Source organism: Arachis ipaensis, chromosome B05 (assembly GCF_000816755.2).
Source record: "Arachis ipaensis cultivar K30076 chromosome B05, Araip1.1, whole genome shotgun sequence".
NCBI classification, from domain to species: Eukaryota; Viridiplantae; Streptophyta; class Magnoliopsida; order Fabales; family Fabaceae; genus Arachis; species Arachis ipaensis.
Genome location: NC_029789.2, coordinates 13,237,011 through 13,259,184, shown reverse-complemented (window position 1 = coordinate 13,259,184; position 22,174 = coordinate 13,237,011). Strand labels below are relative to the sequence as shown.

Here is a 22,174-nt window from a genome sequence, read left to right as displayed (position 1 = left end):
ACCAAATGGAAAGGTCATTGCGAATTCACGGGACAAAGAACATGCAACAACAAGCTCGTTGGTGCAAGAAATCTTCTCAAGGAAGCCCTTGAAGAGCCTCCTTTCGAAAACTTCTTCCACGGAACGCATACGGCTGCAGAGGCAGCCGGAGCATTTGTGGAAGATGCCGGTGTTTTTGGCAATGCTAAGGGAACTGCAGCTGGGATGGCACCCGGTGCACACGTGGCAATGTACAAAGTATGCAATGACAAAGTCGGGTGCACAGAAAGTGCCATTCTAGCTGCAATGGACATTGCCATTGAAGACGGCGTAGATGTTCTCTCTTTGTCCCTTGGTTTAGGCTCTCTTCCGTTCTTCGACGACCCGTTTTTACTTAAACCAAAATTTAAATGAGATGTTATATTAATGACTGCACCCTCCACTCAAACTACTTAAATTTCAAATACACTAAAAATACCTTAAGGTATTGATCCAAATTACCAAATTGTATCCTCTATCCTTAATTCTCAAAAAAGAAAACAAAAATAAATAATAAAAATACAAAATATTAATACAAATCTTTTCTAATAATAATATTTGATGAGTTTGGAAAACTCTATTTTAATTTAAGTGATGATCAAACATTATAAATGTGATTGATTGCAAGATTATTATTTTGATTTTAATTTTCATATGTTGATTAAAATAATTTTGCAATGCAGGTTTATATTGGGCCAAATAGAAAAGAAAAACCAAAGCCCAATATAAAATTAAAATTCAGCCTTATATAAAATAAATGTTGGCTGAATTGTTTAATTGGGTCAGTTCCTATTAATATCATTATTAAGCCCATATTAAACCAAAGATCCAATGCTTGGTCCGAAACCTATTGAGAGAAAGCAAATATTTTGCCTTCAACGGATCTCAATTTACCATGTGGTGGAATTCAAATTTCATTAAAGTGAAGTTAATACATGAGAACTATGAGAGAGAAATTGTCATTGATTTGATAGATGGCTTTAATGCTACACGCTACTTAGGGAAGTAAAAGCAATCACATTTCAATTAATTTGTTCAATTACATCTAATTGCTTTTCTTCTAGCTCTATCTTTTCTCTCATCTTTCTTCTACCTTCGGTCATATCATTACAGAGAAAGCATGGAGGCTATGGCTAGACACCGAAGAGATGAAGATGCACGCTACAAGACCATCACAATGATGGCAAGAAAAAGCAAATTAAAAGTATGATGTGGCTAAGATTCTCATTCACTTGTGGTAAGATTTTGTAAAGAGATCTTGGCTTCTCCATACCAAAAATGGAAGAGAAGATTTCGGTCAGAGAAGAAGATCCTTGGAGGGATGGCTTGTCTCTAATTCTGATCAACCATCACAGGAGGTAGCTACAGTGACTACGTGATGGAGGAGGCAGAGATTGGAGCAAATGAAGCTATCATCATCATGGAGCATCAAGGGCTAGAAATTCATCTTGGAGAGCAAGGCAAGGATGAAGGGCTCGGATTGATGAAGATTGGTGACCAAGGAAGGACTAGAGGTAATTGCATGTTGGGTTTTGCATGTGTTATCTCTTCTCTCTCTCTCTCTCTCTGGTCGAACCGGTTCTGTTTGAAGAAGAAGAAGATTGGCTTGGTTGGTTTGGTTTCAACCTTGGAGGCTTCTCTCTATAAGTAAGGGTGAACAGTCAGGGTTTGATTCAAGGAGTGAGAGTGCAAGGCACAGAGTTCTCATAACTACCTAAGCTAACAGAAGTTCTTCTCCTTCAATGTTCCTCATTTTGTAATTTTCTGTTTAATTTTGTCTGTCTTGAGTCTTATGGAAAAGGCAAACAGTGAGGTTTGTAAGAAAAAGCAATAGAGCGAAAAAAGGCAAAGAGTGCAAAATTAAAAGAAAAAGTCATAGATGTCCTTAGAGGTTCTTTGTACATCTGTGTTGTGTTTCATGATTCTGTGGAAATCCCCTTACAAGTTGGGTTAGCACTTTGCAGTGAAAGCTTGGCAGTGACCAAGTCAAGTTCAGTTTGGGTTTAGATTCTGGACTTGTCCCGTATAGGAAGGGTAGTTCCTAGGGAAAATTGGTGTTTGTAATCAAGAAGGATTATAGTGAAATTCCATTATTGTTGTGATGGAGACTGGATGTAGGCTGCACTATACTTAGCAGCTGAACCAAGATATATCAGGGTGTAATTTTCTCTCTCTCTTCTACTCCATTTCTGTTTCTACTGCACAGGAGATAAAACCAAAAATATCTCGTGCTGGCTTACGAGACAAAAAGAAAAGTCTCGTGACTGGGTACGAGACAAAAGAAAAAGTCTCGTGGCTGGTTACGAGATAAAAAGACAAAAAGTTTCCAGAAGTGGTTTCAAAGGTCAACAAGTATTGTCAAGTGAAAAAAGGAGGCTAAGATTCAACCCCCCTTCTCTTAGCCACTGATAATCATCAATAATAAACCAAATAAACTTGGTACCAAATGAATCTTAATTCTCAAATCTCAATACATCAATAAGCTACATTGTGTGGATAAGGCATCAATCAAGACTTCTAAAATCAATCAAGTTATCATTGTTGATAAGCAAAACTCTCCAATTCAGAAATACATCCATTAAACACCCAAAATTGAATGTTAAGATTGCCAAGTTTAATTAAATGCAAGCCAGCATTAATACTGAGATTAACATTAGAACCTGGCATAAATTAGTGTTGCAATTACATGCATGGAGACTCCTAGCCCTAGTAAAAATCTTTATTCGTTTACTCTATGCAATACTAATATATATGACACTAAAAAGAGTAACAAGAACTTTGAAATGCCGCCAATAATTAATCCACCGTATGATTGTAGCATGCTTCAAATTTTCAATTGAAGATGACAGATATGGGGATGCTAACTGAGTACTCTCCAGACAGAGACACCCACTTAATAGAGCCCTGAACAAAAGTGTTATTCCCTCTGAGATTTTCATCTTCAGGGATGAACTCAACCAGATATCTAAGCTTCTCTTTCACCTCTTGGAATGTTAACGTAGCAGGGCTTATGCTCATTTCAACAGCCAAAGGCGCTTCAACTTCCACAACATAAGTCGAATTTGCAGGCCCAACATTTGTCAGTCCTTGTGTAGGACTGTGAAGTATTCCCCACTTCAATAGAGAATGAGGGATAGTTGAGTTGTGCTTCCTGGATGATTTTTACCTCAGAGCATCTCACTTTCTGTTGCAAGATAGTACCAACTTGTTTGTCTGTGTAACCCAAACCACATAGATAAGGAATGTAATCGTTTGGTTCAATATCATAGATGAGTCCTGGATCATTTGCTTGGAGAGGGTTGACATGTCCAGAGCCAGTTGCAAATGCATCAGCTGGTTCAAGCCATTGGTCCAATATAGGTTCACCTTCAAGGTTTGCTTTGTGAGCAGTGGTCATTATTGCTGATTTTATGGCAGCTGGGGACCAGTCTGGGTGAGACTTCTTCAACAAAGCAGCAATGCCACTGAGATGAGGGCAAGACATTGAAGTACCTGAAACAAGTTAAATGTTATTCATACAACAATGTTAATAGAGCAATATTTGTTTCCTCCTTCAAACAAGTATATGTCTCTTAATGTCTTTGTAGTACTCTGTACTAATTTGCGCGTATCAATTCACAATTAATCTGAACTTATTGCGTGCCTTGTAACTATGACAGGCATAAAAAAAATGTTACATGGTAAAAATGTTATATGTCTGGTTTCAGAATCCCTGGACTTACATTGTTTGGACCTCTGGAGGAAAAGGAAGCAACAACTGGGGCAAATGGATCTCCGATGATAGTTCCTCTAAACAAGACTGTTGCTGTTGGTGCTGAGGTTGAGTTTATATATTCCTTGATTTCTAATCCAGCATGGTAACTCACATGTGCTGCAGGAAGAACATGAGGGTCAGCAAGGGTAGTATAACCTCTAATCTCACTGTTCATGAGGATCATGGCAGCACCACCAGCATTCTTAACTTCTTGTCCCTTGTCTATTCTTGCAATATCTCCACCTATCTCACACAATACTACCTTACCCTGAACATCCACACTCTCCAATGATCCTGGAGCACAGAATGCACAAGATTCATTTCCATTTTCTCCTGCATACACAAGTGGCAATAGCGTTGGTGCAAAGTCCTTGGGTTGGAATGCTGATTCCCCATGAAATTCTTTTCCATTGCCAAGTTTGGCTGATGCACTTATTTTTCTGTCAATGGAGCTAGCACCAACGGTGAGAATCCATGGAGCCTCATTGGACAATGTACTATCGCCAGGACCTTCATTCCCAGCTGAACAACTAACAAAAATGCCATTGCGAATGGCTGCAAAGGCGCCCAATGCAATTGAATCTTCAAAGAATTCAAAAGGGGGTCCTCCAAGAGAGAGGGAAAGTATGTCCACGCCATCTTCAATGGCAGCGTCCATACCAGCTATGATTGCACTTTCATAGCAACCATCAAGTTGGCAAACTTTGTAAATTGCTAAATGGGCAAAGGGTGCCATGCCAGAAGCTGTACCGTTAGCATTGCCAAAGATACTTGCACCCTGCACAAACCTCCCTGCGGCCGTGCTGGCCGTGTGAGTGCCGTGGCCAACATCATCGAAAGGAAGATCCCTGCTTGAGTTTTTGACAAAGCTTCTTGCCCCAATGAGCTTGTTGTTACAAGTCCTCTGCTTTGTAAACTCGCAATGGCCCTTCCATTTTGCCGGTGGAGAAGGCATTCCTTCACCAGAAAATGATGGATGTGAAGGGTTTATTCCTGTGTCCAACACTCCAACTATGATGCCTTTGCCATAGTTGGAGCCTCTCCACAATGGGAATCCAGTTTGCAATCCCATGAAGCCTGGACTATGAGTTGTGTGTAAAGAAAGGATCCTTTCGGCCCGAATCGACACAACCTCCTCCCTCCCTTGCATGCTTTTTGCTTCTTCTGCTGTCAGTTTCGCAGCAAATCCAGACACCACGTTTCGGTATGAGAAAACAAGGCGCTGCTGGTTCTGAGACTTGGCACTCTCTGGTAGAAGTGAGTTGTACCATCCATGCAAGTCGTCATATTGAAGAGAATCCTCACCCTGAGGCTTTTGGACGTGAACAATGTAAGTAGTCAATAGATTGCTTTCATTTTCAACTACCATTTCCATAGCTTCTTGTGCTGAAGTTGCACAGAAAGTTAGAATGAATACAAAAGCAAGAAGCAATGTAAGTTTTGTTGGACTAATTATTTATTAAAATATAGGATATTTTTATATTTGTATTTATAAATCTAGACATTACATACCAACTAAGCAATGAATACAAAAGCACAGGAAGTTGCACTAATTATTTATTAAAATATAGGATATTTTTATATTTGTATTTATAATTAAATTTCATAAATATATAAAAATACATGATAATTAATTTTTTATGCTTATAAATTATTTCTTTTTTTTAATTGTTCTAGTGATTCTGTTTTGCAATGTTTCTTTTACGTGTGAACGGATGTTGCTTTTGTTGGATTTTAGATGTGGTGAGTTTTATGGTGCTTTTGTTATGGTGTCTAAATTGTTTAATTTTTTTTAAAGTAAAAAATAAATCATATAAAATTTATTAAATATTATTTATTTATCTTTTTTAGTAATTTAAGTACGAAAAAGTATGAGGAGTCAATATATATAGTATACAATGTGTACAATTAGAGAAATTATGTGGTGGTGGTTACTTTTAAAATTAGGATAAATGTGAATAAATTTTATTTTTACCTCATATTAAGCCAATTAAACAATTCATTGTACATATTGTACATATACTATATTGGCTTCCTAGCTAAATCCAGTCAATACAGAGTGATAGACACCATAGTATTCAACTTTAGATGTTTATGAAGATACTGGTTTTGAATGTTCTTTTTAGCTGTAAAGGGATGTTTATTTTAACATTGATATTCTCTGGAAGGTGTTAGAATCATATTGGGGATTGGAATTGTTGGGTGTTTTCAAGCTTTTGTTGATTCGATGTGGTGATGGTATTTTCTTTTTTGATTCGATTGCAGGTAGAAGAAGGTATAAACGTTAATAAGTTGAGTAATTTTTTTTTTTGAAACAAAGGAAGCTCAACACATTAAAGTAGAGCAAATAAAAGAAAAAAGAAGACACATAACTAGCTACCAACAAATAAACCAACCCCTACTATCCCCAGTACTCTCATCCTCCCCCAGGATCACCACCACTCCATTCTGTGTAGCTCATCAACGTCCTTGTGTGTATGACCTCCAGGCTTGCTCTTGCATTCTTGAAGATTCGTGCATTCCGTTCCAACCAGATGTTCCAAATCACTGCAAAGAACACTGACATCCACATCTTCTTCCCCTGTTGTCTATTATGCATTCCATGCCAACTCTCAAACATTTCTTTAACAGTTCCGAGAATCACCCACTCCCTTCCTATTAATAAGTTGAGTAATTATGACATCGAAGTTCATCGTGAGGTGTGATTTGTTATTTCTGTTGTTATTCGAAAGTAGTGTAAAGTGCTCGTCGCACCGAATTTCGCCGTTTGATATGTTTTGCAGTTGCCTGGTATTTGTGAAGAGGATATCCCAAGAAAAAGAATACGTTTTGATCATTATGAAAAACAAATTTTAGCATAATAAATAATTTGGATAATTTTACTAGAAACGCAGACTCTCCTTTGACCGTAAACTCTTACGTTATTTATTCACATATATGAAAAAAGCGAGCCACGCGTTACACTCTCTACTTGACAGCAAGTCCAAAAGGACGAGGCTAATGCTGCACCTCATTGGTCGATGGCTCGAGGCTCAGGCTAAAACTCATCTTAGTCTTCTACCACAAGTATTGACTATTTTCATCCAACGGTGGCAATGATGTGGCACGAGACAATATTTAGCCAAACTTCTAAACAAGCCATTAGTCTTCAACAATGATTATGGACGAAACATAAAATTTTTTAAGTGATGATTGGTGCTGGAAGTGGAAGGGAAGGCTGCCATGACCACTTTACCGAAATTCCCAATAGAGAATAATAAAAAAATTTCATGTCTTACAAATTTAGTCCAACAAAATACATAAATTTAGTTATAATTTTAGTCTTTATTAATTTATCTTATCTTTATGTTATCTTCTTATTTTTTATTTTTTGTAGACAATATTTTATATATATTTAGTTTTACTTTTATAATTTAATCGATCAACAATTAATAAAACTTTTTCATCTTTTTTTTTCTATTATTTCACAATTTTATCATTTAACTCTTAAAAGTTAAAACAAGTATTCATAAACTCTTTTGAAATATAAATTTAATGATTATTAATTTCTTACGAAAATTCTTTTATAATGCGCATATGTTCACAACCAAAAAGACTTATTGATACCAGTGCAGCATATATATAGTTAACAAAACCAAGTTATATAACTATACTGAAGGTTATTTACGCTATCAGCGGCTTATTATCTACATCAATTTCTTTTTGTTAAAAGGATAAAAGTACATATTCTTTTTACTGTTTTAGAGCTAGAAAGTATAAAGCTGTAATCAAAAACAAAAAAGTGTACATTTCTACCAGAAAGATGAAAGTAGAAAGTATATAGTTGATATAAAAAAGGTATATATGTGTGTGTATTGTTAGTAAAATGCTAAGTAGGACGAAACGTGGTAGGTTGACTAACAAAATTGACTGCAGACTTGAAAGACAGTAACTGTGCTAATGATGCAGTAAGTAATTAAATGTAAACAATGAATTAAAAATATCTAGAGAGAAAGATAGATAGAAAGAGAGTGTAAGAGAGAGAGAGAGAGTAGGTATTCGCTTTCACAGTGGAAACCCTTTCTTGTTGCGCCGCCCTGTCCGGCAGTCCAGCCACCTATGATCTCGTCTTTTGTAGCCACCTTTCCTCTAATCTATTGTGGCTATTGCAACTCCTTCTCCTCGGACAATTCCGTCCAACTTTGTCTGGCCCTCATCGCTGCAACTTTTTTCCGGCGACGCCCCCTTGGTTTGTCATAGCGGTGCCACATCTTCTGCTTTCTTCTTCCTCCGTTGTTGAACGGTAATCACCAGTTTGTTGTTACTACACACCATCCAATTCTCAACGCTCAACACCATCAATCCAATACGAAGTGAATCTGTTCAACCAACCCCTATTTTTGACAGATCAGCAGAAGAATCTGGACGTTCTGCTGTGTTCACGCCGATCTTTATCACAACATGTCCTCTCTGATGTGGTTGTCATCATCATCGATGTAGCAGCGGCAGAGAAAAGGGACACTGAAATGCACAATGAAGGCGAAGTTCACGCGATGTGTGTTTGTTGTTAGTAAAATGCTAAGTAGGACGAAACGTTGTTGCACAGTTTTTATTTTGTTCTGTTCTTTGAGGTTAAAACAAGCATACTGCAAAAAGGATAACTTGAATATTTTCCTAAGCTAATCATCAAGGTCGAAATCTATATGCCTAAGCCTTCTATCATCCAAGGCAAGCTAAGGTACCAGAATTGGCACCACTGGCAGCAGAAACGTCGCATTGGTAGCAACTTGTGAAAATTAAAGTTCAAAAGCACCAACGAGCTCCCACCGATCGAGTAGAGGAATGTTGGATTGAGATGAGATGAGTTTAACTTTTTTTTTTGGTTTTTTTTATTGGTCATGGGTTATAAGCCCAACAAGACACCTCAGCCAAAACCTAAACCCATCTTTATCTTCCCAACCTATCTGAAACTAACTCCCGCTTCTCTCCTTGAATTTTTTGTTGAATCAATTTCCATAGTACATTCAAATTAGCTAACTCCCACGATGGGTTCTCCAAACTCTTAACGCAAATTCTCTTTCTCCAACCACTCCTAATGACAACGCCACTCTTCTCCTTCTTCAGCCTGGTATCAGTTGCCACCGCTGCCTTTCATCAGAGATTGCGTTCGTCAATGCTCCTCCCTTATAATTATGTTGTTCTAACTTGCAGGGTGATTCTTTGCGCATCTGTACAATTATTTCTAAGGGCGGTCTGATGATCCATGATCTCTCCAGGGTTCCCATAGCCTCCAATGCTGCAACCTTGTGAGCCAACCGATTTTCTTCTCTTGGAGTCCATGTGAAGCCAAATTCGGTTTCTCCTCTTGTGAGTTCAAAAATATCCAATAAAATAGGATCAATTTCACCTATTCTACTTTTTTATTTTAACGTCTGTACTAGCATTACATTATCTGATTCTATTAACACCTTTATCTCCATGCTTTTTGATGGAATAATGGCATGCCTGATTACTAAAGCTTCTGCTGCTAGACTAGAACACGCCATAATTTTCGTTGATTCCCCAATTACAAGATTTCCTGTGCTGTCACTGATTGTCACTGTAGTGGCTCCTGTCCTCATTGTTGCTTTAAAGAATGCATCAACATTAGCCTTTACCCAAGGCTCTGGGGGAGGTCTCCAGGTAATGGTTCTAATTTTTCTTTTTACTAGTTGTTGATTCTCTATATGCCTATCCTGTGTTGCTTCTATGAAATGTATCTCTGCCATTTTTGCTCTGTGGATTGTGCTGGCTGGATTGATTCCTATTTTCTGAAACACTGCTTGGTTTCTAGTCTTCCATATTTCCCAGCTAAGAAAGGCTATCCTAATGATCAAAATATCTTGCCCTGTTTTTACGCTTCATCTGATTTTCTGTATACATTCCAGTATCCACTTTCTATATGATGAAACTGTATCCGTAGTTGGGCATTTCTGGCACTGGGCGCCGAACCAGGTAGCTCTCGTCCAAGGACACAACAGAATAGCATGCTCTGTGCTTTCAATTTCTAAGTTACAAATTTGACACATAGGACTCTTAGCAATTCTCCTCTTGAACAGATTCTCATTGACTGGAATAATATTATGTGCAGCTTTCCACACAAATGTCTTTATTTTTTGAGGAGCTTTAATCTTCTAAATTTCTGCCCATAACTCCTTTAAGTCACTGCTTGTGGACGCTTCTCCCCCCTTCACTCCCATTTGTTCCTTCTTTGCCACATAATAGCCCGACTTAATAGAGTATGATCCATCCAAAGTATATGGCCACACCAACCAATCCTCTCTATCTAATAAGCTAATAGGAGTTTTAATAATCTTCTCTTTTAACTCTGAACTGAAGATAGAATTGATCTTCCTAGAATTCCACCCTTCCCCTGGATCAATCAATTCACTAACAAATTGCACCTCCCTATGTTGTTCATCCTGAATTTTCTTGGAACCTATAATCCAGTTATCTTCCTTTATTTTCCTCCCATTCCCGATATTCCATCTATCGTTCCTCCTCAGAAAGTCCCTCCCCTCTAGAATACTACTCCACATCCAGGATGCTTTTGCGTTCCTTCGAGCCTCCCAAAAAGAGCAATCTGGAAAGTATATTGCTTTCACAAATTTAACCCACAGAGACTCCGGATTCTCTATGATCCTCCATGCTTGCTTGGCCAAGTGAGCTAAATTCTAAATATGGAAATTTTTGAAATCCAAACCTCCATCTTTTTTACTCGTAGTTATCTTATCCCAACTCTTTCAATGTAGCGTTCTTTGCCCGATGCCGTCCACCAAAACTTTGCCACTTTAGCACTTAATCTCTGACAAAAGTTCTTAGGAAATTTAACCACATTCATCACGTATGTTGGAATTGCTTGAACTACTGCTTTAATCAATACCTCCTTTCCTGCTTGATTTAGTAACTTCTCTTTTCATCCCTCCAACTTACTCATCACCCGTTCCTCTATCCATGCCAATGCTCTATTCTTGGATCTCCCCCATTGACCTGGTAAGCCAAGATACTTCCTTGGATTATCCCACACAGCTATACCAAGTATTTCTTCAATATTCACTCTTACTTGTATCGACACATGCTCTCCAAAAATTATGTCTGATTTCTCTAAATTAATGCGTTGACCTGATGCTTCGGTGTATTCATTTAGAATCAAAATGATCTGGTATATCTCCTCTTCCTTTGCCTCAGCTAAAATAATACAGTCATCTGCAAATAGGAGGTGAGTGATGGTAGGGGCATTAGGTGTGACTTTGAAACCAAGTATAACTCCATTTGTGTGAGCCTCATTCATAAGAATTGTGAAAACCTCTGCTGCTATTATAAACAAATAAGGAGATAAAGGATCCCCTTGCCTCAGACCTCTTTGGGGTATCACCTTCTGTGACAACTCCCCATTCACCTTGAACCTGTAGCTCGCACTTCTGACGCACTTCATGACTAGCTGCACCCGATCCTCAATGAACCCGAAGGCCATTAACACTTTTTCTAAGAAATTCCATTCCACTCTATCATATGCTTTATTCATGTCCAACTTGATAGCTAGGTTTTTTGATCCCCTCCTTCCTTTCTTTCTAAGGCTATGTAGTGCTTCTTGAACTATCACTATATTATCCTGAATTAACCGCTCTCCTACAAAGGCACTCTGAGTCGGGGACACCACTTTGTCTAGAATCTTTCTCAGCCTCATTACTAGAATCTTTGAAATAATCTTATAGATAAAATTACAATATCTGATAAGTCTAAGGTGGTTCAGGCTTTCTGGTTGTTTAATCTTAGGAACAAGGACTACCGTTGTTTCACTAATTTCACCAGGTAAAGATTTCTTTGTAAAGAACTCTCTAACCACATCACATACCTCCTTTTTTATGTCATTCCAGTGCCTCTGATAAAACAAACCGTTAAGCCCGTCCGGACCTGGCGCCTTTAAACCTCCCATGCTAAAAACTGCTTCCTTAACTTCCTCTTCTGTTACTTGCTTTGTTAATCTCTCGTTCATCTCTTGAGTCACTTTCTTTGAAATTTTTTGTACACATTGTTCCAGATTTTTGCTTCGTGAGACCCTAAATAGATCAATAAAATAGTCTTCAATTAGCTTCATCACCTCCACTCTTCCACAGACCCATTCCCCTTGTGAGTTCTTTAGCTTTTCAATCCTGTTCCTATCCCTTCTCCAGAATTAAAAAGGATGTAATGTTGCTCCTTGAAATATAAGAGCATTTGTATGTGATTTTAAGAGAATGCCATGTCCATGAACATTATATATTCTGCAATGCTCATCATGTGAACAGAAATTTTCACAAGATTCATCACTTTTGGTTACTCAATAGCACTTGTTGCACATCATATCAAAGGGTGTCTTAACTTTTAAATAGAAAAAAAAATGAAAAAATCTAGTTATCAACAGAGTTAATTAATATTTTTTTAAATATCAATTAGAAATAATTATGACAAATCTCAATCTTTATTTAAATATTCCATTTCTATTCCAATACTAAAATTTCTATTTTCATGGCTGGATCTTGTTGGAAAGTTTCATTATCGATCACTTTTGGATACTCTTACTTTTATCAAATGCTGTAGCATATATACATTATTCTCTTTTGAAGACAAGGCAAAGAAATGCATGGCGTGTCTCGTAGAGTGCAACAATTTTTGGTCCCAATACCTCACATAAAGGAATCTTTGTATTACACAGACCTCTTGAACCTTTGCAAAACCACCAATTGCATAAAACAGACGCATGCCCAGATTATTGTTAATGGTCACTAGTATCAATTTCATACTGGAATCATGTCATTTGATGAATTGTCACAATGTTTCGTAAATATTATGCAACTAAATAATCTGAAAACTAGTATCAAATAACATAAATTGCAACAAGCAATTAACTGTCTCAACTTAACACTATTAAAACTAGATACCACAAACTAGGGCATACAAAAACAAATAAACTATGATTAGTTGAGTTTATTGAGTTGAAACCAATGCTCACTACTACAAGAGAAACGGAGGATAGCGGCGGTTTAATTGTCAATTTGTGGTGGTTTTAAACCGCCGCTAAACATGGCCAGCGAAACGGCTAACGCAGCGCATAAGGGCACGAGGATTACATTCTGCGGCGGTTCTCAACAACCGCTGCAAATCAATTATTTTGCGTCGGTTAATTTAGCGGCGGTTATAGACGAAGGGTGATTTCTTCCGTATATTTGCGACGCTCCTTAACTACCGTTATTTACTGCTGCAATTATTTAGAAATTTATTTGCAGCGATATAGAACTGCCGCAATTTAGCACACAGGTAAAAAACTTAGGCGGTTTAAACCGCTGCAATCTACCGTGAAATTAAAAAATTGGTAATATTACACGCTCTTGACCCTTTTTCTTGTCATACTCCTATTTCCTTTTACATAATGATTGATCAAATTTAAGATATTTACATTAGAAAATACACTTAATGTTATTAATATACATGCGATGAACTTAACTAATATAAGATAAACATAATAATCAATAATTGATCATAATATCTAATTACAATGTTTGAGTACAAAATGAATCCATTTGAGGTCATAGTAATATTCACCTTTAAACTAACAATAAAATAATCTTGCATTGATGTATTAATCACTTCGACAAATCAATAAATAAGCTCCTTCTTCATATTCATTAGCTCCAAACCAACACACTGCAATGAAAAATACCTCATTAGTCAATATAAACAATGAGAAGATACATTGCATAATGCACAAAGATAGCTCAACGCAAAGCACAAATTAATAACACAATAACAAAATCGCCATTACGATAAACCTTGATCCAACTCCTATCCTCTATTTTATGTTATCATTTTCCTCATCTTAATGAAATTCTTCTTTTATTAAATAATAATATAATAATTCAAATTGTTTAGGTTCTTGATAAATATGAGAGCATAAGACTAATGCTAGAAGTTAAACCATGTAACAAGAGATGGACGAATCTCATCCTTAAAAGAAAAAAAATAAACAAATAAATATTTCTAAATTTGCTCTAACAACCACCTAGTAATACTCTTACTATGTCAAGGACAAAGTATTTCCTTTTTTATATTTTTGGTCCTGAGAATAAAGTTTTCTAACTAAACTCAATAATAAGTGCATAATTATTCAGACTTCAGCCAGCATATGCAGATTGCTGAATCGACAAGAGTGAAATTAGGATAAGAAGGATAAAGATAGAACAAGAAGATTACCTGATGATGTGTCCTAAGCAACACTTTGCAGTTGGCGTGAATTCTTGGACATGAGAAAGGGTCTTGAAAAAGGTTCTCATTCAGCTCTTCATCTCTAATTACATTTATCCGTAGATAATAATAAGTATTGATAAGCAAGACCATTGTATGATTATCTTGAAATTTATTCACGAAGCCACAGTCCAACAATAGAAAAGACATCATGAAGAGGTATAGATGAGGTTTTGGCCTTAACTTGGCATTCCTACCAGCTTTCTTCAATATTTCTCAAAAAATACACAAAGCACGTAAATGCACAATAGAAATACATTGGTATCACAAGTTGAGATTAGTTTTACCCCTTAATTTGAGAAACAAGGATAACTCATTAATTTTAGAAACATGAATTTGGTTTCTATTTATCATCACTCCTCACAAATACTAATTCAAAATAACATCAATTTATGTTTTTAAGTCTTCCTGAAATTATCCTAGTTCTCTATTAAACAAGAAAAGTAAGAAACCTTGTAGTAAAATAACAACATACCCTTAACCGAGCCACATTTTAGTAAAGCATCAATTATTGCAGCGTAAGCAGTTCTGTCAATGTTTAATTCATGGCATGATTTCATTTCCAGCACTATTCTCAGAACTGAAGCAAGATCCTTTGCCTCTCAAAACCCTGTATTTTACATAGAGAAACTGAGAAAGTTGCTGCTGGAGAACCATCCCAAACCAATAGAAAAATTTAAGATAGTGTTGTAAATATTTTTGTTCAAAAATACATATTGAGAGTATGAGCAAAGAGAAAATGTAAACTGTGTGGAGCATAAATATCCATTGAATTAATATAATGGGCAGATAATGACATTCGTTAAAATGAATCTAGACAGTACATACCAACTAAGCCTTTTCTAACTAGCTGAGAGAACAATATTAAATGGATCAAGCAACGCCATATTGTTCTAATAGTAAACCATGTCTATAGATAAACCATTTACCTTTAAAACTTTTTAATGATTTCCCCCATAGTTTTCCATGGTCTCCTAATTGTAACTAACTTATTATTAGGCAACTCCATCTTATCTATCTCCTAACATGTCTTCCCTGCACATGACCAAACTACTGTAGATGAAATCCTAAAATATTTTGGAGCTACCCCTTAGTTCACTACTGGTGAGTTAAGAATCCTCTAATCGGGAGTTACACACATTATAAAGTGAATATCACTCTTGAAGGGACGAATTTATGGTTCTAACTATAGCAAAGTAATCAAACAAATAAATAAATGAGAAATCTAACCTTGAGCAATGTTGAATATGTAATGATGTCTGGAAACAGATCTTCATGAATGAATTTTTCTGAATTGCCCTAAAAATATAAAAAGGAGAAACTTCAAAAGGTTTCATATTAGGCACCCTCTTAATGTGTCATGACCAAGTTGTGCTCTTTCATTGTCTCCAAATAACGAATTCAAAAGCAAACTTTATTCCTAACACACAAGAGACTTCCAATAAAATAATATTATTGATTTGCAAAGCCTCTTTTCAATAACCAAATTTTTGCATCTGAAATAGTGGTTTTACCATCTAATAATGTGCTACAAAGATTGTCTTGACTGACTCAAAAATCTTATCAGAAGACCTTGCTGCATCAATTAATAAGAAGCAAAATTTTATTCCATTAGTACTACAAAGCATTTAAAACTCAATTATGAACACTTGCGGTTGCAGCACCAAGATATCAAATACCTTGCGAACTTTTCCTTTCTCGCCATAATAAGAAATCACAGGTGGACTAGACTCTAAGAAAACCTTAAATCGCTTCTTTATTGTTTCAATCTTGTCATCCCCTCTTGCCTTCATTATCCCAAGAAAAGGATGAATTTGCTGATAACCATAAGAAAATTAGAAGAAATAGTTCTCTGTTTTTTTTTTTTCTGGAAAGACAAAACTAACTTGGTTCGCTGTCAGTGCTTTTGGCAGAAGCTTCACTGTCACCTCTGAAGGAACAATTTTTCCTTTCATCACATTCTTGATCATTATTGTGTCAAGTGTCAAACACAAGAAAATAAAGGAATTAAAAAGATAAACCCAAGAGAAAATTAACAAACATGAACAATAGAATTTACCTGTTGAAATTGACAAGGAATAATACCAAGTATAGGGAAAAAACATAAAATTTGTATAGAAAGAAATATGAATTTGGAAAGTATGGCCAAAAGAATATACTATCATAATGAGTTAAAAAAGAAGAATAAAGTATCAAGCACAATTCATCAAACACAATTTGGAAAGTATGGCTACTATCATAAGGAATCTGCAATTATCAAGCACAATTCATCAAACACCTGAAGTGCTTGAGAATTCGAAACAAGAGAAACTAAAACTCATTGATTGTTGTTATATCAAATAGCAAAGCATTCAGAATAGGCGAATGAAAGACAATAAATAAAGTGAAAAGGGAAGGAGAAAGAGAACAGAAAAAGGATTAAAACGAAATCACCCCTTTTGTCCTATGTTCTTGGCAAGAACAAAATCAAAACAAAAGAGTAACTTGAAACCAAATCAAGAAGAAAAAGATTAATGTGAACCAAATTGAATTCTAAAACCAAAAAGAAAATAGAACAAAATTGAAAGACGGATTTTTTGGATACCAATGATCTGAACCAAGAAGCTGAGCAGACCTAAGGACGGGACCAGAGGAAGCAGGGAGCAGATTGACGATGGACCCACCAACAAGGGGAAGCGCGTAGCAACTGGTACTGACGAGCGAGGTACACGGCAGCAAGGATTCATGCACGGAGGTGTGTCCTTTGCCTCTGCTCCCATTTGTGTTCGCCCGAGGAACAAAAGATGGAAATTTGTTGATTCTTCACTATATATACCCAAAACGATTGAATTGCAGCGATTTTACTGAACAGCTGAAGCCAAACCGCAGCTCAGAATCGACGCGATTCTACTAATTTGCGGCGGAGTTTGAACACGGACACTGATTTCTGGCCGCTATCCTCCGCTTGTCTTGTAATGTTTTAACCGCACAATATTCAATAACTCAAATTTCTGTTGGATGATGCTCTAATACACTAATTTATGAGGCACCAAGTATCAACACATCAACTGAGAAGCCTTGTTCATATCAAACTTGTACACCGAAACTCCATAAGCTCACAAAAAAGTTTTCATTAAAAAAAATAAGTGAATAGGAATAATATTTGGTGTATAAAATAGTGAACAGGAATAATATTTGGTGAAGATTGATCCTCTTGAACTCTTCTATTCATAACTTGATAAAACAATTTGTATCACTCCACTTGTTTTCATAGAAACATTGAAGTCCACCAACTTGGTCTTGTAGGAGAAGAGGAAGCTAGAATCCCAATGACCACTTGTTCCCAGAGTGAGTTCAGGCTCAGGACAAGGAGGGTAACAATGATTAAGCATGAAAAGCCTTTCTGCACAATCTATGTCCTTAAGGCAATTGGGATTAAGGCCTAGTGCTTCAGAAAGCAATTCAAATAGAACTAGTCCCAATTTCTTAACATACTCTACGTACTTAATTATTATGTCTCTGCAAGGAAATTAGATTTTACAATCATGAATAGCTAGAAAACACAAAATTCTAATCAGATTATGGAGCAATTATTTCAATTAAGTTGTTGTGGTCCAGATGATTAGCACCTGAACCTGAGAAAATGTAAAATAGAGAAATCATAAATCATATACCTTCAAAAATGCCACATTGCTATTCACAGTTAATTCAAGAAGACCATTACAAAACAATGACATAAATTCAGATGAGTGTTCAATATTTAAGATTGCTTAATAGCCTGTATCCGGATACCAAACAACAATGTGAAGAAACTTTCATCTACTAAGACAGATCATGAATAAGACTATATAGTTCATAACTAAGGCTGAAATTTTTCTTTAATATTATCAAATTGCTCAATTGCTGCTCTGTGTTTGTAATCAGTATACCTTTTGCAGTGCAATGCTCTGACTGACTTTCTCAACCTTGTCCTCCAGTTCCTCAATTTTGGACTGCAGTTCCCTTTCCATCTCCAGAAAAGAGGAAGTTGACGCTTCCAATGTAGTTTCCTTTAACTAGGAGCTTATCAAGAGCCATGGCTGAAACTAACTTCAATTCCAAAAGTAATCCACTTTCCTCCATTGGAAACAATAATCATTGCCGACAAGCCATTAGCAGAGAAAAGCAAACGAAGAAACTTTGAATGATGAGAAAAGAGAATATTAAAAGGAAAAAGTTTACCACTTCAATTGAGTTAAAAAGGGGCACCGTATAAGATGGGGGCACAAACCAAACCCTAAACCCCAATCCAAAAAGCGAAGTGGAGTGCAGTGCAACAGAACAAATTGAGAATCCTTTTGATAATTGCGTCAAGATAGTAGAAGAGCAGGGAGAATCATGGCGCCGAGGAGGATCTCGGAAGAACTGAAGAGGCTTATGCAACCATAGAGATTCTTGGAAGAGACAACCTTGAGAGGCAATCCATACTGAATTTGGTTTCTGTGAACAGTTTCAAGGGAGTCATCATGGTAGCCGGTGATGCCCTCATCAACAGTGAGCAGGAAGAGATGGAGGCCATAGTCATTATGTATCCACGAAAAAAGAGAAAGAAGGTTCCTGGTGAGGAAGAGGGTAGAGGAAGAAGCGGTGGGTCATCGTGAAGAGGAAGAAGCCAAGGTAGCAAGCAGCTGAAATGAGGGGCTTGGTTCTCAAAATTATAAGGGGCCAATTTTAAAATATCGAAAGATTTAGTATTTTTAGAGTAATTATTAATAAATTATTAATAAATTAAATATAAATTATTAGATTTTTTATCTTTTTATCACTTTTTTTTGTTTTTATTTTTTAATATTGGATTAATAATGATATTTTTTTTGAATTGTGATCTGCTATGATATTTTTTTAAAATATGGAATAATTTAATTTAGGGAGTATAAATTGGACCGTCCAATTTTTAAGAGGTACAGAATCAGATCGTCCCATTTTTGTACTCGGATTTGTGTAATTTTTTAAACACAAATCAGCCGGTTCGATTTGTGTACTCCAATTTTTTTTTTATTTTTTAAACATAAATCGACCCTCCGATTTGTGTACCTGTCATAGTTTTAAAAAACACTAAAAATTATGGATTTTGATCCTCTAAAATTTGAATTTCACTTTAGAGAATAAAGTGTGATCTTTCTACCTTTGAATAGTTTCTCTTTCATATTTAATCTTGGTCTCATATATGAAATAAATGGTGAGAGATCACTTTACTCTCTAAAGTGAAATTCAAATTTTAGAAAATTCAAATTCAAAAATTACAATGTTAAAGTATATCACTCATCCTGCTTCTATATCTAAATTTTTTTGGCCTATTTATCAATCTAATTTAATGTTTCAAATTTTATGGTGTATCAAATAAACTCAAAAGATTTGGACTGATTTTACACAGACATTTTTCTTTTTATCTTATCTTTCGATTTTCATATAATAAAATCTAATAGTTTATACAAATAGTATTTTTTTATTAGTACCACTATTTTTTAGAACAATAAATTATATTAGTACTAAATAATTTTTACAAAATCTTAACTGCACCTATAAAAATACCCATATATTTAAAGAATAATACTATACATTTAAATTTTTTTGTTAATCAAATCTAACTAAATTAGTCTAATATCAATAAAAATCAATTATGAATAACATTATTTTAAATATTATTTAACTTAGTTTAATTTAGTTAAATTTATTTCATAAAAAAATAAAATCTCAACAAATCCAAAACAAAAGAAAAAAATAACTAAATATCTATAAAATAAATTGTCCATATATTTAAATATAGAATCCTAACAAATCCTAAATTAAAAGAAAAAAAAAAAAAGATAACTATCATAAAATAGAAAAGAAGTTACAAAGGTGATTGGCTCCATTCAGGGTTCGAAAATTCTTCACTCCAATTTCTTATTTTTGAGGAAATGGCTGCGGCTTGTAAGCGATTGGCTCAATTTTCGGGCTTTGGGTTCTCAAAATCGTTCACTTTCAACTCAAGCCTCAGATCATTTCCCCGGATGGCGAAATCAAATGGTCGGCGATTCTATGATGCATCCACTATTGTAATTTAAGTTTACCTTCTTACCATTTTTTATTCTCTGTTTTCATGGTTTTTTGTTCACTTGTGTGTTTTCTAACTAATTGCAAATGTGCACTTTTAAGCTCGTTAATGAGTGTTAATGAATGGTTTGTTTTTGTCATTGGTTACGCTTTTGCTTTCTAGACTAGCAGACTTGAAGAGCAAGGAGTGTCCACAAAGCAGGCTCAGGCAATATCTGCCGGTATAACTGAAGTTTTGGAAAAAGTACAAGAATCATTAATGGAGAGGGTGAGGTCTTTTGATGTTTATATTATTCGTTTGTGAACTTTACCACTCTCTTGGAATCTAAAATACTAGTTTCGTGTACTAACATAAGTTTTTTTTTTTTTCTTTTTTCTTTTTATCCCTTAAAAGACTGAAATGCTTCAAGAGTCCAACGAGTCGAAATTCAAAACTGAAGTGCAGAGGTCACAGGTATATTACATACTAATGTAGTTGATTTAAATAGGAATACTAATTGCAAAGCATCTGTTTTTAGCTTTTGTTCTGGACAACAATAGTACATTCTAATACAATGACATGATGTTGAAATTTCAGGCTAACATCTTAGTTTTTTGTATTTTCAAATGTAACTACTTTCTAACGTTACTTTTACCCTGTTTGATATCGGGATAACGGAAGAAAACATTGAGAGGGAATTATGCTAACTGTTTAATATTTAATATATGTCATTCTGTAAATTGCTTTTCTCTAGAATTTAAAATATGGTCTGTTGACTACATATTGGGATGGAATTTTTAAAAACTCCAATAAATCTTGTAATCAAACGAGAGCCAAATATTTTTGATAGAAATTGATGTTTCTGTTTTTTGTTGTGTGGTACTGTGTCTTCTGATACAGTGATACCGATTGTAATCATTCTCAATGTTCATCTCATTTAAATAACGACTGTAATAATCATGGGGCATGTCTCATATTCTCATTTAATCATGAGATGAGAGATTTGATTATATTGATATAGATTTATGTCTTTGCATCTTAAAGTAGATACATGAATTTAGGAAACATGAGTAATTCAAATGGCTACTGTTATTGAAACAACTTTTGTGGTGAAAAATTTGTATGTAAAATTGTATAAAGGGCAGCTCTTAACTATGGAAACTAGTTTGATTCCTCATATTTTTCTTTACACTTAATTTCTTGTCTGCTCTTGTAATTTTTTCCTCAATTTCTAGTTACACTGAGGTTGTTAATTTGCACTTGCTTTGTGCTGTTATATGATGGAAAATTTATAACGTAGATGCAGTTGCAACGTGAGATTGAGAAACTAAGGAATGACATGGAAAAGAATAACAGTGAATTGAGGTCCATTTAAATTTAACTGACAGTTGACCCACTAGTTTCTTTTGTAATTTTATCCTCTTTAAAGTGCAAACTTTCTGCATGTGAATTCTGATGCAGGTTGGCGAGGTTGGCGATACATAGAGCTGAGATTGCTTTCAAAGCTCAGATATTAACAACAGAACGTGTTATTAGAGCATATTGCCTAGGAACTATTTTTACGTGTGCCGTTGCTTTTCTCAGCTTTTCTTAGCCGAAAATAATTAGTCGTTGTAGTATAGTAGTTAGTTGAGGAGCAGGAGGTAGAAGCTCTCATTATACAAAAATGATTTAGATGACAGGTTTTTTTTGCCCTGTTTTTGAAGGGCATGAAGGATTGATGACCTTACTTGCATGTTCATTTGTGGTAGTTGAACCTCGTACGCTATTCAAACTTCAAGCTCTTTTAATTTCATTATCTACTAGTCGAATACCGTGCATTTGCCCGGAATCATATACTCTATTTCAATAAATAAGTTAAAAAAAATCTTTAATATTCACATCTAATAATGTCAAATTGAAATGTATTGGACATTGAACCTTGATAAGTTTTTTTCCTTGTATAATATCGATTGATAATAATATGAACACAATTAGTTTTAATATCACTTAATAGAAAACAGAATAATTACAAACATAAATTATGTTGCTTAAAGTAATTCTATTTTTTTTTTTTATTATCGTTTGCA

The 22,174-nt window shown here is 35.4% G+C and overlaps 1 protein-coding gene, 1 long non-coding RNA gene and 2 pseudogenes across 4 annotated transcripts; 3 read left to right on the top strand and 1 right to left on the bottom strand.

The window, feature by feature from the left end:
- Positions 1–393, top strand: part of LOC107640183 — an 899-nt pseudogene extending 506 nt beyond the window's left edge.
- Positions 2,851–6,392, bottom strand: LOC107640182 (annotated as a pseudogene).
- LOC110271772 lies at positions 7,602–18,625 on the top strand. Of its 2 annotated transcripts, XR_002362409.1 has the most exons (3): positions 7,602–9,118; positions 9,270–9,433; positions 18,028–18,625. It is a non-coding gene; the product is annotated as an uncharacterized LOC110271772 (long non-coding RNA). The 2 variants fall into 2 exon arrangements; XR_002362408.1 differs by having other exon boundaries at positions 7,607–9,433.
- On the top strand, positions 19,893–21,903 carry LOC107642988. 2 transcript variants are annotated; one of them, XM_016346518.2, is made up of 5 exons: positions 19,912–20,127; positions 20,289–20,393; positions 20,520–20,579; positions 21,406–21,470; positions 21,567–21,903. In XM_016346518.2, the coding sequence occupies exons 1-5, from the start codon at positions 19,990–19,992 to the stop codon at positions 21,697–21,699; spliced, it is 501 nt and encodes a 166-aa protein (XP_016202004.1). In that variant the 5' UTR covers positions 19,912–19,989; the 3' UTR covers positions 21,700–21,903. The 2 variants fall into 2 exon arrangements, with proteins under 2 accessions (XP_020978742.1, XP_016202004.1); XM_021123083.1 differs by lacking the exon at positions 21,406–21,470 and having other exon boundaries at positions 19,893–20,127.